Source organism: Barbatula barbatula (assembly GCF_947034865.1).
Source record: "Barbatula barbatula genome assembly, chromosome: 16".
NCBI classification, from domain to species: domain Eukaryota; kingdom Metazoa; phylum Chordata; class Actinopteri; order Cypriniformes; family Nemacheilidae; genus Barbatula; species Barbatula barbatula.
This window is the reverse complement of record NC_136779.1, coordinates 11140622-11155689: the sequence shown is the minus strand read 5'-3', so window position 1 is coordinate 11155689 and position 15068 is coordinate 11140622. Positions and strand designations below refer to the sequence as shown.

Genomic DNA, 15068 nt, shown 5'->3' with positions numbered 1-15068 from the left:
TTAAACGTATTGTGGTCCAAACTAGAACCAAAGAGTCAATATCTGATAAGTTTTACTTTAATATAGTCGATATACAATACAGTATGAATTTAACGTGATATTGCTGTAAAGGTTTTTTATTATAACCAAACACATACCGGAAGTAAACATTGGGCCAGCGCTTACTATAAAAACGCACACGAAAATAAAGTGAGACAAATAATGCGAAAACAGTATGTGAATCATGTATATAAAGTGTAAATAAAACGTGGTATTAAAAATAAAAAGTAATAAAAATTATAATTGCGACGCCTCAAAATAAACGTTACGATCAAGACTGCACTGATTGGTCGACCGCATGCTGACGTCAAGATTGTATAGTTTGTTGTGCGGATCGCATCGTTGATTATAAATGGGCGTTTTTGTTTTCTAGGGTCGCGTCGCTGGTTTTCATTGTGGCTGGGGGTGTCCCTTCCTCTACTCCCGCAAACGCGTTTATTGTGTTCTGCCCTTGGGGACTCCATGAATATGTGGAGCACGAATGATGCTATTCGGGCATAAAAAAATCGGATGTAGCTATGTAGAAAAATCTCCGCAGCGCTCGCGATATCAACCGTCATCTCGTTATCACGCTAACGTACATTACGGTAAGATCTCGTTTTGAATGAATTTCATTGTCGCTATATCATTATCCCTTTTATCATTTTATCTCCCCATCACCGTTCATTTAATATTCCAGTGCCGTGTCGTCTGCCGCATACTGTGGACAATAAAAACACACCCGTTCCTCGACGTTTGCCCTTTAGTTTATTTGTCATTGTTGATTTACATGCAAATTATGAAAATAATTCGATAATGACAATGCACACAGTTTAGTAACAGTCAGTGGGCTGTCTTGTGTGTGCAGTGTGTGGTCTGTCTGTCATAGATTACAGGGTAGATCCATGGTGCATTTGACAACAATGAAACAGAGATAACAAAGTAACAAGATCTAATGTGGTAGCCTACTGATGGAGCCAGATTTGATGAGAACACGCATCAGAGCATCTCTTCAATAGTAAAATATATTAAAATAAGACTATTTCAAGTCAATTTCATACCCTATTACACAAATGATAGGGAATGCATAAACAATTGTAATGATTGGGTCATTGATGAATTTTAACCCACAGAGATCTCATCTCCAGTTACCCTGACACCAATGGCTGATTCACACAAAACCGCTACACCTGATCCTCAGTTGCACTGTCCACGCAAACCTGCCTCACTTACATTACCTTTTCTGAGGAGGGAGGGTAGTAATGTCTCGGAGAGGAAACCACCCCAGACGGGGGAACCGCTCAGTCCGTTGCCAACCAAACGCACGCGCACCTTTTCAGCGTGAGTGTCACCATGCAGAAATAGTTCACATACTAATGTAAACAAACAGAGTAGAGTTAGATTTTTAATGACTCTAATTGGTTAGAAATCATGCTAGAACTTCTTTATTCTGGTCCTTTGTCAGATCGGTGAGAGCCAAATCTGGACCTGCCTTCAAGGGAGTTTGCAAGAACTTTTCAAGGTCACAGGGTCATGGATTCATTCACCCCTCCCATGGAGGAGAAGACATCTATGTTCACATCTCTGAGTAAGTGAGGAGAAGAGACCAAAACACACAAATACATACATTTAATGGCACTGTTTGGGTTTTCTCAGAAACTGGTGGGACCTCCTGAAGAACCTTTAAAGAAGTCTGAATTATTTGTATATAACATGTATGACTTTCTTTCTTTAGCAGAACACAAACTAAGATATTTTGAAGAATGTTGGTGGCCAAACAACATCGGCCCCCATTGATTCCATTATATGAACACAAAACCACAGAGGCATTACTTACAATATCTTCTACTGTGTTTTACAGGAGAAAGAAAGCCACACAGGCTTCAAACAACCTGAGAGTGAATAAATAATCACAGATTTTTTTATTTTGAGTGAAAAGTCCTTTCAAATTATTTAATTATAACCACATTTATTTTTCCTAGTATTGAAGGTGAATATGTGCCAATGGAGGGAGATGAGGTGACCTACAAAGTGTGTCCAGTTCCTCCAAAGAACCTAAAATTCCAAGCCGTTGAGGTGGTCATCACCAACCTTACGTCCGGAAGGAAGCACGAGACTTGGTCTGGGCAGGTTATCAGCTCCTAGCTCAGACTTTTGATTCAAAGTAAAATAATACATTCAGAAGGAAGAAGAGATGATGGGATGGGTTATGCAACGCAAAAGAAAAAGAAAGTCCACGTTTGTGGAAGGATGCTTATGCAGAAGTGATGTAGAAGCTTACAATGGTGTTATGTGTATGTAGGGTAGGGATGGAATACTAAGTAGGATTATGCAACTGCTGTTTTCACTAGTCTGGAAAATAAGTGATAGAGGTCTGTTTGGAACATGGCTTGGGATCTGAGTCAGCGGAGCTTTGACATATCTTTGGCAGAACATGAAATTACTGTGACACAAAAAGACTTCACCTTACTTGTTTTAAATATTGTGATTCGCTTATTTATGTAAAGATATGTATGCATTAATCCTTTCAACCCATTTCAGTGAACACTCATCCAACAAATCATGAAGTCACAACATTTAACACCATTTTCAATTGTAACTAATAAAACTTCTGTAGATTTCTTTAAGAGACACACCCACATTTTGTGATTTTGTCACCAGGAACAATGCTTGTTATAATAATTGTAATAAAAATTATAAAAACTTATGAAATTGTGAATGCATATATTGCGAATCATATTTACACTGTTATTATCACAGCTATAACAAAGTATAGTGTGCAAATCACCTGGAGTAAATTACTACAAGTAGACATTTTTATGACTTTTAAAACATGCCTTACAGATTCTCCATATCATATGTTTATGCAAAAAACGACTCAATATGGAAGTATTTAAGGGATTTAAAAGGGGTCTGTGAACTACCCATTTAATATACAGATTTCACCTATGGTGTGACGGCAAAAATTTTGAAGAGAGAATAACAATGAAAATAAAAATATAAATCTCTCTTATGCTATTTTATATGATATGATAATAAAAATATAAAACAGTGTAATATTAACCGTTTGTTTTCATAATTTTACTATTCAAATGCAGAATTTGAGAAGTCGAAAATTTTAGTCACTAGAGGGAGCAAGACAAAAAAGGATTGCAGTCAGATGAAAATTGGAAACCCTACATATTAATCTGATATCACCTGCCTTGATTTTAATATTTGCTTATTTTATACGCTTTTACGTGACACTCAGGTCTTTGTGATCATCAGAAGCAAAAAACAAAAGTGGGAAAGAAACATGTACCATGTACCATCAGTGTTAGTGTTTTCCTGTGCAAACACACAGGACTGCTTTTATTGTGGATGGATTTACGAGCCAACTACACCAACCTTTGTCCTTCACTCCTCTACTAGTCTCCAATGTTCACCAATGTAAATTAGACCTGTGGACCTTGAGAGTTATTTCAGATAACCATAAATTATAATGCTTTAAACTATAAACTTCATCTTTTTATATAGGCTACCTTAGAAACGATATTGTTCAATTATTTAATATGCATTTCTACATGTTAGGTTAATGCAAGATTAATATCAATTCTGATCATGTCTTATAACCTAGCTACATAAACAATAAAATGAAAAACAATATTTTTCATACTTACAGAACAAAATGCAATACACCTGATGCCTAAAACGCTATCTATGTAGGCAGCTCACTTGGCTTTCAGATTTGAGACGCTTCCTTTGATCCTGTTGTTCATTAACGTGCTCAGGTGAGAACACAGTCAACGACATGAAAGCAGAAGGTCGTCTTATCTCAACTCCGCTATTCCTTTTTGGATAAATCAATTCTTCACAATTTTTTCTTGGGAAACATGACAAAAGATACTGGAAACAACAGAGTAAAAGCTGGATTACGACAAGTAACATTACTCGAGTATTTGCATGTATAATTTCTATAGCTATAATCAGACAAAGCGAGTCCTTGAAACATGAACGTTACAGAATCTGTTTCTTTACATTTCCTTGCAAATCACCTTTAATGTATTGCGCTTTGTGTCCACATTTGAACACACATTTGAATAATGGATTGCCGCAGATGGTTGTTTGTATGCGTTTTTTGGACATTCTTAAAGCAAAGTCACTTCATAAGTCAGTCTTGCTTCAATGGAAGTTATATGATGAACGTTGTTTTGTTGGATGACGACGTGTCGCCTTGGAGCATCAATTTTGTGAAGCCTGCTGTTTTGAGAGCAGTTGAACATGATTCTGAAATCAACTTTAAAGACGGTAATGTATGATCCTAACACATAGAATAAGGACTGGACAGAGCTCTATTGACAAAACCAGCAGAAATAATCACAGAGATTCTTATTCATTTTATGGTTATAACGGGAATCGCATTGGTTCTAATGGACACTGCAATACTGGGAATGTGTTGGGGTCTGTTGGTGGCATGTTATATGGTTGATGGGAACCTACAAAACACCATTTAAGCTTAATCCCTGCAGAAAAAAACGTAGAAACCATTAAAGGAATCATCATTTTGGAATGCTGTTTATGAAAAAAGATATTGTGTTGTAATGGTAATGGAAACCATTAGAATTTCTGTGATGGTTTCTATACGATTAGTGCGATGGCTGCTGATGTTGCATAATAGTAATGAAAAAGCATTAACATTTCTATTGTTTTTTCAGCACTGAACCCTTTTGAAAAACAATTCTTGTATAACACTTCATTTCTTGGTTCTGTTTCAAGGTGTGAGTCGCAATTTAACAGTCAACTTCAAAGGGTTTCAAACCATTTATTACCTGCGAAAAGGCTGCACCAGTAGCGCCTGCGAGGGGGTTGAAAGTTTAAATGAACTAAAGGTTAGTTCTGGTGCTTTTAATACCCGTGAGACTATTAAATCTAATGTGTGATAAAGTGTCCTCACACAGTTTATTGTGGTATCTTTAGAATGCAGGTGAGGTGGGATGTGCTCTCCTGGGACCAACCTGCACCTATGCTACTTTCCAAATGGTTGAGTATGTGAGAATTTGCTTTTGGGGGGGGATTTGTCTCTTATAGATCATGTACACTGTACTTTGAAAAGTACTTTTGTAAAATTGTAATTCTAGTGTGGAGATTGGCCTGGACCTCAACATGCCCATCATCTCAGCTGGAAGCTTTGGACTGTCCTGTGACTTCAAAAGAGAGCTCACTCGCCTTCTGCCTCCAGCGCGAAAAATCTCAAGCTTTTTCGTCTCATTTTGGAAATTTGAAGATCATATCAAGCCCACGTGGACAACTGTGTATATATACAAGAAACTGAATAACACGGAGGACTGTTTCTGGTAAGCAGGGTTATGTAACATTCACACGATGACTGCTTGTGGGTCTGGTAAGGCTGAGAATGTTCATTTCTACATGTCTATAGGTACATGAATGCTCTTGAGGTGGATTCAGCTCCCTTTTCATCTAGTTTAGAGAAGCGAGTCATTCTACGAAAAGAGGACGAGCTCAGCGAGGCTCTGGACAACAAAGATCGGGCGAGTAATTGTGAGCATCACATCTTGCCTTTTTCATTAAACGCCTGTTTAGTATTTGAGAAAAACTACTTTTGTCAAATTTTGTTTGTAAATGTATCTTGATGATTTTAGGGTACTACATAAAAAGATAAAACGGTACTTTTTTCTCTTGATCTATTTTTACAGTGTTTATTATATGCGGAAGGCCTGATGACATAATGGATCTGAAGAATGGCACTCAAATGGACTCTGATCCAGAAACTGCTTTTCTTCTTATTGATCTTTACAAGTCAGTTATTCACATTCAACTACCTTTTTATACAGTTAAGGGTAACTTTTTTATGTTCAATACTGATCATTAGCCTGCTAGCTGTGTTAATTTTTAGACAAAAAAATGGGAAGTAAGATATCATATTGCTTGTGTTGTCAGAATCAATATTAACTTTCTCTCACAGTGACATCTATTACAAGGGGTCATCTAACCCTGCTATGAGGAATGTCCTGGTTCTAACAATGCCCAACACAAGACATTATACCATTGACACATCTGGTAACAACACGGTAAGAAAAAACTATAATATGTATTAGTATTGACCGGCTAAAACATAAAGGGGAAGAGATCAGCTTAAGCCAGGACTAGACCTTAAATGTCAATATTTAAGTCATTTTAAAAAACACACTTTACAAAATAAAAACATTATTGTCTTCTCTTCATCTTGAGACAAAAAAATTATATATTTTATATACATGTCAGTTCAAGTTTTTTACGATCAAGACATTCTAACATTTAAGTTAGTCAGGGTCTAGGCTTAAGCCCTGTACGGGAAACCGCTCCTTAGTTTTTAATGGGCCGAGGGTAAATCAATTAAATTTGTACTTAAATAGCATTTGTAAAACTTAGCAAATAACGTTTTTTTTCCAGGAAAAATAGGATTGATTTTTGCATTTCCTTACGATACCTCAGATTTCAAAATTCGCTGATGGAAATGGAAAAACATAATGGCCCGGTTTCACAAACAAGGCTTAAGGCTAGTCCCAGACCAACATGAATGTGTGACCTGTCTTAACTTAATTCAGCTAAATCATAGTCCTGGCTTAAACTAAGAAATACATGAAATACTGTGTGGTCAAAGTTAACAAGCACCTAATACTTTTAATTTTGTTAGATATTAGCAAAACCCAGTGACAAACATGAAGGCTGACTAATAATCATTCATGACAAAAAAATAATAATAATGAGATTTGGAGTTTTATATTGTTTACACTTGTGTGTAATCCCAAATATTTCCAACAATGATTGCATTTAGAGAAATTATTAATTTATTTTGATATCGGCAGTTTCATTCAATGCTGCTTCACAGCATCCTCAAGCTATGTTTTTCTTTTTTGAATATGCAACCTCTGGCATTAAATATGACATACTGTTCCTTTAAAAATGTTTGTTTAATACCAAAAATCCAACACAATTTGCACAATTTCTCTTGATGTATCTCTACAATAACTAACTGACAGTTATTATGACAGATGAATGATTACATCGCAGCATATCATGATGCAGTGCTGCTGTTCGGGCAGGTGATAAGAAATATCATTACCAGCTCTGACTTTCAGCAAATGGAGACATTGAGCGTTAACTACTTCAGAAATGTGTCTTTCAAAGGTAAATAAGGAAAAGCTGCTTTTATTTTTCACATTGACTTGGTCATTGGTAAATCTGACAACACTTATCTTCACATAGGTATCGCTGGGGATTATGAGCTGGATGAGTACGGTGACAGGGATCTGATATTTTCTCTGATATACACTAATAATGAAAATGAGGTAGGTCACTAAATAAACTATATCAGTAAATATCAGATAATAAAACATCAGCTCACACATATCTTTACTTCTTGTTAATAAAAGAAGACTTTCTGTATCAATTGTGGGGTCATTAAACGACAACATAGAATTACATTCTGTGTCATCTTTACTCATGTAAATGTTTTTCTTGTACTTAGTATAAAGTTCTTTATGAGTTCAACACTACTACCAAAGTTACATACTTAAAGGAAAACAATCCAGACTTTATTTGGCCTCAGCTCCGTCTACCTGACGACCATCCTGATACTAACGGTAACTTTGGTTATCTTTCAATAGCATTTTTGTATTAAAGCCACGACTAACTTCATTTCATGATTTAGACCAGCTGATCCAGGATATTGTAATATCATTGGGAGCAACTGTTGTTGGAGTGATGGCTACACTTGCCTTCATCTTTTACTGGTTTGAGAAATACATATCCACTTATTAATGTCTTTGTTTATTGCAATTTTAATTCCACTGCTGATTTTGCTTTTGCACATGAGGTATAGCATACAATTGTCTGTAAAGAAATGATGTTGACTATTGTTAATGTCCGTCTTTTGAAGGCAAAACAGATCGTATCGTAACATGCAGAAGAAATGGTCTCACATTCCATCAGAGCTCATCACACCTTTAGAGTTGAACGAGAGGAATATGATCAGTTTGAAGGTAATGCATTTGGTCATTTCTAATGATGTATCTTTAACAAAAAGTTACAGATTTGTGTATTGCTGTTATTTGCACAAGCACTGCAGTATTATATGAATGGTTTGTTGATACTTTCATTGTGTTTTGTCATTAGATTGAAGAAGACTCGATAAAAAGCAATAGTTACAACTTACGCCGTGCACGCTATGATAAAAAGGTGCAAATATGCAAAATTATTTCATAACTGTTTGATCTTTAACCTAAAAAATCAGCAGCTCTTTTACTCATGGAGTTTTGTTTTTGTTTTTAGATGGTTATACTTAAAGAGTTGAAATACACAGATGGAAGCTTCACTGAGAAACAGAGGAGAGAGCTCAATGCGGTAGCGGAATTTTCTTCTCTTCACTGCCTTCGAATCAGTTTACCTTAAAAACTTGCCGTTCCCACATAATGTAATTTTCTTTTCAGCTATTGAAAATTGATTATTACAACCTGACCAAATTCTATGGGACAGTCAAGTTTGACAATGAGGTTTTTGGAGTGTTTGAGTATGGAGAGAGGGGATCCCTAAGAGTGAGTGTGCAGATCTCCAAAAACTGACATTTAAGAATGCTGCCTATTACATTATTTCACAACCAAAATCTTATACATTTTGTTTTTCAGCATGTGCTTAATGAAAAGATTTCATACCCAGATGGGACTTTCATGGACTGGCAGTATAAAATCTCTGTGATGTATGACATTGCAAAGGTAAATAGATATGAATTGACATAGATGTTTGCTTATTTTTGTTCAAACATAAATTTATATAATGTATAACTGATGCTAATTTGTACGTATTTCTATGGATGGATGGCCAGTTTATTAATAAATCTATTTTAGCAATGCGATACATTTTGATTATGGCTCAAATATCTTTATGATGAAAATATTTGTTATTCATTCATTACAATTTATTTTGTAAGTAGGCAATAGCCTTAAAGTGATAGTTCACCCAAAAAAGTTGTCATCGTTTTTTTACCCTCTTGTCATTTCAAACCTCATTCTTCTGCTCAAAAGAAGATCTTTTTAAGAATGTTGTCAACTGGCCCCAATTCACTTGCATTGGTTTTGTGTCTATACAATAGAAGTGAATGGAGGCCAGTGCTGTTCGGTAGCCAACTTTTTGAAAAACCAACATTAATAAATACATATAAATAACCTAAATAAATAATGTAAACAATTTAAATATTAATGTGTCAAGCCATTTTGTTAAAAAAAGTATAAAAAAAGATGTAAGATTCCAGAAAGCATACATGAAACCCTAATAATTGTGTGTCAATGTCAATACATTTTTATCAGAGATGTTTGGAGATGGCAGCTTCATTTTCCATTTATCTCATTACATTTTTGAGTTATATAATCTCTAACTGTATTTGTCATTGATTGATTGAATATATGTGTATATATCCACCAGTCATGCATAATTATTTACGGGCAAACTGTCTTAATGTAGGGTATGTCTTATCTCCATGCAAGCCACATTGCTGTCCATGGCCGACTTAAATCCACCAACTGTGTGGTTGACAACCGTATGGTGGTGAAGATTGCAGAATTTGGCGTCAATACGATTCTCAGTCCCAGTAAAGGTAAAATCTTGCTTTATTATTCGGTTGTTAAGTAGTGACGTGAGAAATATTGCCTCCGGGTCCAAGCATCTATTCATTTCAAGCAGGGCTACAGCTTAAACCGCTGTAAGTGAGCACTGTTCAACTTACTCACATCCCGCATTTAAGATTTTGACATTGTTATTTGGCTGGCAAATTATTTGCCCTTTTTGGCACATTTTGACACTTTTTTGCATCTCTATACCACGCAGATCTTTGGACAGCCCCCGAACACTTGCGGAAACAGGGAATCTCTCAGAAAGGAGATGTCTACAGTTTTGCTATTATTTCCCAGGAGATCATGATGAGGAAGTGCACATTCTACACAAACAGCTGCTCCGACCGTGCTGGTGAGAGAAATAAATATTTATTAATTGGCCACAACATCTGTGTATCTTCAAACACCGTCTGAAGGGAATTCTTGATATTGTCACGATCTGTAATCTCTTATTTCGTGTCAGTCAGTACGACAATATTTCGTGTCACCCAGCACGACATTCAATCTAAAGTAATACGCAATAGGGGCCTATCTTTCATATGTTTCATAAATATATATCAACGCAATCTGATGGGAATTCATACCTATTTTACAAGGTGGATCATTCATGTGAATTCCTATTTCCTAAGATCTCATTTGTGTGTTTTGTTATGAATTGACATTTCCCCGGTGATGCTAAGTTAGGGGCGGGGTTAGGGTAGCCATTTATCGTTCCTTTGCAACCTCATAAAGCTCTTGTTTTTAGGGTTTGGGAAGTTGGTTACCTAAAATATTTACGACTTCTTTTGTAATCAGGATATATATATATATAAAAATGTACATATACACGCAGTGTGTATTGAAATTCGTACTAGTGTCCTTGACACCAATTAATAGATTCCAAATTTCGTTCCTAAGCAAACAAATTCCTTCACAACCCAAGTGACCCCTACTGGGGACTTTACCGTAATGCTTTGCACATCATCATGCCACCACATATTTATGCCATACAGTGCAATAAATCATAACCTAACCCTAACTTTCCTTTAACAGAGAAGCTGGCCAGAGTTCAATACCCCTGTGTGACCTCTTGTTTCAGACCTGATCTAAACTTTGAGAATGCAGGTGAAAGAGAATGTGAGGTAAAGCGTGCCATTCTATGTAGACTTTGGACTTAATAATAATATAAAATATAAATTTCACAGTGAAATATAATGACACTAAAACACAAATAAACATTTTTTTGTTCATAAAAAAATCAGCTGGTTAAAGAAAAGTCTAGGCAAACATGTATTACAGCCTAATTCCCTACCCAGCTCAGTGGCGTTGCTAGACCTAAAGCTCTCCTGGGGCACAGGCCCCTATTACTTTTTCTACCACTTTTTCTTAAAAACCTGCTGTGTGCAAGAAGTATGCAACACAATGTGCTATACAAGCTTCCCTTGCTTAAACCACTACTCATACAGTGCGACAATAGTGGAGAAGGTAAACATTTAAATTGAAGTATCTTCAACACAGTTAAAATAAACTTTATTAACATGTTTACATACTGTATGGAAAAAATTACAGCAGATATATATTTTTCTTCCACATCTGTATTCATTACACAATGATAACAATCAATACATCTTTTCAAGAATTTACAACTACAATATTTCAAGAAACAAGCCGATTTATGGCTCCAAATAATATAAGATGCATATTTTATCTTTAAAAAAAATTCATAGCCAAGTCCAAACGAAGTTGGTTCACTTTTTGAACTGTACTGCATTTAACTGTACTGCCTTTAATAGCACATAGTTATCTCTGCCATAGGTACTGCCAACATTTTATGTGATGTCCTAAACTAGAGCTTGTAATAATTCCAAATAGTACAGAACACAAATGTTTTTTCTACGCAACAATGCAATTTTATAGAGTTGACAAAGACTTGACAGAGTTTTCATGAGACATTTTCCTCTAATATCTGAGACCTTTCTGGCTGGGGATGTACAGTGTTGTTTAAGTCTTACCTCCCTCAAACTCATCATCTCCATTCTGCTTCCATTTCCCTGCTTTGCACAAACAAATTCTGATATCCATCTTTAGGGGCCATTAATGATCAAGTCAAAATAAGTTGATCGATATTATTTAGAAACTTACAATAGTTCTGTAATGTGCCTGCGTGTACACTGGGCTCTGAAGTTGTGGCAAGGAAACATGCATTCTGCACAAAAGTATGGCACGAGTTTGTGTTTTCGGACCGGTTGAAATGTTGCTTTTACAAGGGTGAATTATATTACTACGTTGCATATAGATCTGTTTTTGCCGCTATTATTAATGTAAATGAATAAAACTTCAACTTGAAATTTGAAATTTATACTGGGGCAGTTGCCCCGGTAAAAGGGGTCTATCGACGCCCCTGACACAGCCATTTGTTTTTGTTTTTATAGGTTTGCATGCTAATCCGAAATTGTTGGGACGAGGAACCAGACAGGAGACCAGACTTCAAAAAGATAGAAATCACACTGAGAAAAATTGTCAGGTCACTTCTTGCATGCATCTGTCCAACAAAAACATCACACAGAAAACTAAATACAAACGAAATATGAATCAGAGCATTAGATGAAACTGATAATCAAATGTAGGAATTTTACGGTTGGAATCTCTGAATGATTCATTGAACTTTGATTCGCTTGGTCTTTAATAGTCTAGACAACCGGGCAGATGAGAGTTACATGGAAAACCTGATTCGGAGGTTGCAGATGTATTCCCGCAACTTGGAGTGTCTGGTTGAGGAACGCACGTCTCTGTACAAGACTGAAAGAGATAGAGCAGACTACCTAAATGTCATGCTGTTGCCTGGGTGAGTTAATACACAAAGAACAATAGAATGTAGAAACTTGAACAACAATAGTGACTCTCACCATAATGGATGTATTGCAGACCGGTTGTGCGTTCTTTAAAGGAAAAGGGAATGGTGGAACCTGAGCTGTTTGAAGAGGTCACCATCTACTTTAGTGACATTGTAGGCTTTACCGCATTGTGCTACTATAGCACACCTATGGAGGTGGTTGACATGCTTAATGACATCTACAAGAACTTTGACAGCATTCTTGACAATCATGACGTCTATAAGGTAATGTATGCTGCGGTGATGCCTCAATCACCTGCTGGAGTGCAGCTAATGGGTTTCTGTGTTCGTTTTAGGTTGAGACTATTGGTGATGCCTACATGGTGGTCTCTGGTCTGCCTCGACGGAATGGAAACAGACATGCAATGGATATCTGCCACATGGCTCTGGATATCTTGGCCTTCATGGGCACATTTCAGTTACGCCATTTGCCCGGCCTGCCAGTGTGGATCCGTATTGGTGTGCATTCAGGTGATGCATGGTCATTGTAACAGTCTTTTTTAAAGAATAAAAGGAGTTATTTTGCACAGCAGCATAAATTGGCTGTTTAAAATACATAAGTTATTGTTAAAAGCATGTAAATAATGAGAAATATATGATATGACCCATTTATATCTGTAATGTGTATTTCACATATATAAAGGTCCTTGTGCTGCTGGTGTTGTGGGAATTAAAATGCCCAGATATTGCCTGTTTGGAGACACTGTGAACATAGCATCTCGTATGGAGTCCACGGGTCTACGTGAGTAGTGAGAGCAAATCCACATTAACTAAATCTGTTTTTTGTAAAGCATTTCAGTACCTTCATGTGTTCTTTCTATGTTATATTATACTACATTGACTCTTATTATCCACTCCTCATCTCCTTACCTCAGCATTGAGGATTCATGTGAGCGAGTCAACCATCAGCATTCTCCAGCGCACAGACTGCAAGTTTGAGTATGAAAAGAGAGGAGAAACGTATTTAAAGGTTTGACACTTTCTGGATTGTCTCAACCTTGTGCCAAAGTTCACTGTTCACTGTCACAGTTTGATGATCTCAAATACACTACAGGGAAAAGGAAAAGAAACAACGTACTGGTTGACGGGAGTTACAGGGCAAGATTATAACCTGCAGGCGCCTCCAACAGCGTGAGTTTACGGTTTTATGGTCGTAGTTATTCAGAACTAGTTCTCAATTCTCTTATTTTTGGTTTAGGGGTGATATATTGAAGGACTTATTCATAAGTTAGCAATAAACCATAAAATGACAGTGTTTTCCTTGTAAATTTGCGTTCTTTTTCTGTAATTGGATGTTTTTTTACTGTATTTCAAAAATAGTCTGTAAAAAATCCAGTAAAAAACGAGAATTTTCCTATTTTTTTTGTACATCTGCATTCTTTTTCTATCATTTGACGGTTTTTGTCCGTACTTCAAAAATACATGAAAAATCTGTCAATAAAATATTTTAATCTGTAAACAAATCACATGAATAACTCTGTGAAATTATTTTTTGAACAGTGTGCATTCAGAATGATTTGGTCACATTTTAGCTTACTAGCATAAAATAACTGAAAGAAGTTTAAAATTACAATGAAATCTCCTTTTAAATAAATAGTGCTTTTGATTACATTTTAAATGTTCCTCTTAACAGAGTTAACATGCAACACCTTGAAAAAGATCTGGCTCAAATGCTCAAGAATTGCCTAGAGAAGCGTCCCACTAGCATGCGGAAAAGAAAAACCCTGTCAACACGCCAAAAGAGGCTTGGAGACGAAATTGAGATGGAGTGCACAGAGCAGCCAGAGTATCTTCATCTGGCCACTGACAGTACATATCTGTAAGAACATAACACACTACCACATAAATATTTGGACTGCATTCCCTTGTTGACTGTCTAGACATACTCCAAAATACATACTGTATCCTTGCATTATAACATTTATTTTTAATGTATTTAATTTGATTAAAATAATTTTATTTATTAATGTATCTATTGTTATCAAGTTATAGCATTTCTTTTCATCAGTGATTTTGAGCTTAAATTTAATATTATTTTAATAAAAAATTGTAATTTTCCTTGACAAAGGAATACTTAAAGGCACAGTCCACCCAAAAATTCTGTCATGAGTTACTCGTACTTACGTTGTCATTTGTTTGGTTGGTTGTACACCAAACAAAGATATTTGGAAACATTTTAGAGATATCTGGGGCACGATTGACTACAATAGTATATTTTTTATATTAAACACAAAAGTATATTAAACACAAAAGAAGATATTTTGAAGAATTTGGGAAAAAAACAATTCTGAGGCACTTTTGACTAACATTTATTAATACCCTAGAAATCTCAGTTGCTCACATTCTTCTATATATTTCTTTATGTTCAACAGAACAAAGAAATTTATACAGGTTTGGAACTACTTGAGGTTGAGTAATACATTTGATTCAATGTTTTTATTCTGGGGTGGACTATCGCTTTAAATATTTAATGAAAATAAACATTATATTACATACAGTCTGTGACTCTAAATACACTGTACAGATGCAGAAAT

At 35.9% G+C, this 15068-nt stretch overlaps 2 protein-coding genes across 4 annotated transcripts; both read left to right on the top strand.

Annotated features, from left to right (window-relative positions):
* Nucleotides 1–339: 339 nt before the first annotated feature.
* On the top strand, nt 340–2756 carry csdc2a (cold shock domain containing C2, RNA binding a). Of its 3 annotated transcripts, XM_079477158.1 has the most exons (5): nt 384–626; nt 887–1036; nt 1152–1359; nt 1484–1606; nt 2001–2704. In XM_079477158.1, the coding sequence occupies exons 3-5, from the start codon at nt 1181–1183 to the stop codon at nt 2161–2163; spliced, it is 465 nt and encodes a 154-aa protein (XP_079333284.1). In that variant the 5' UTR covers nt 384–626; nt 887–1036; nt 1152–1180; the 3' UTR covers nt 2164–2704. The 3 variants fall into 3 exon arrangements, with proteins under 3 accessions (XP_079333283.1, XP_079333282.1, XP_079333284.1); XM_079477157.1 differs by lacking the exon at nt 887–1036 and having other exon boundaries at nt 340–626; nt 1167–1359; XM_079477156.1 differs by lacking the exon at nt 887–1036 and having other exon boundaries at nt 349–626; nt 2001–2756.
* Nucleotides 2757–3777: 1021 nt separating this feature from the next.
* On the top strand, nt 3778–15024 carry gucy2cb (guanylate cyclase 2Cb). Its single transcript, XM_079477223.1, has 27 exons — nt 3778–4305; nt 4774–4886; nt 4975–5042; nt 5136–5351; nt 5435–5556; nt 5712–5814; nt 5981–6086; nt 7050–7185; nt 7264–7346; nt 7526–7640; nt 7709–7790; nt 7937–8039; nt 8173–8235; nt 8329–8400; nt 8487–8591; nt 8682–8768; nt 9514–9646; nt 9877–10014; nt 10695–10783; nt 12074–12165; nt 12331–12486; nt 12567–12759; nt 12831–13005; nt 13178–13276; nt 13410–13504; nt 13589–13665; nt 14168–15024. Exons 1-27 carry the CDS (start codon nt 4101–4103, stop codon nt 14355–14357), a joined length of 3216 nt encoding a protein of 1071 aa, XP_079333349.1. The 5' UTR covers nt 3778–4100; the 3' UTR covers nt 14358–15024.
* The last annotated feature ends 44 nt before the right edge of the window (nt 15025–15068 follow it).

Excerpts from the sequence above, each read along its gene's own strand:
- gucy2cb (XM_079477223.1), top strand. The coding sequence starts at position 4,101 with ATGGATTGCCGCAGATGGTTGTTTGTATGCGTTTTTTGGACATTCTTA. Across the intron at positions 6,087-7,049 it reads ACACATCTGGTAACAACACG|ATGAATGATTACATCGCAGC; the intron begins GTAAGAAAAAAC and ends TTATTATGACAG. Across the intron at positions 12,166-12,330 it reads ACACTGAGAAAAATTGTCAG|TCTAGACAACCGGGCAGATG; the intron begins GTCACTTCTTGC and ends GGTCTTTAATAG.
- csdc2a (XM_079477156.1), top strand. The coding sequence starts at position 521 with ATGATGCTATTCGGGCATAAAAAAATCGGATGTAGCTATGTAGAAAAA. Across the intron at positions 627-1,151 it reads TCACGCTAACGTACATTACG|AGATCTCATCTCCAGTTACC; the intron begins GTAAGATCTCGT and ends TTTAACCCACAG. Across the intron at positions 1,360-1,483 it reads CGCACGCGCACCTTTTCAGC|ATCGGTGAGAGCCAAATCTG; the intron begins GTGAGTGTCACC and ends GTCCTTTGTCAG.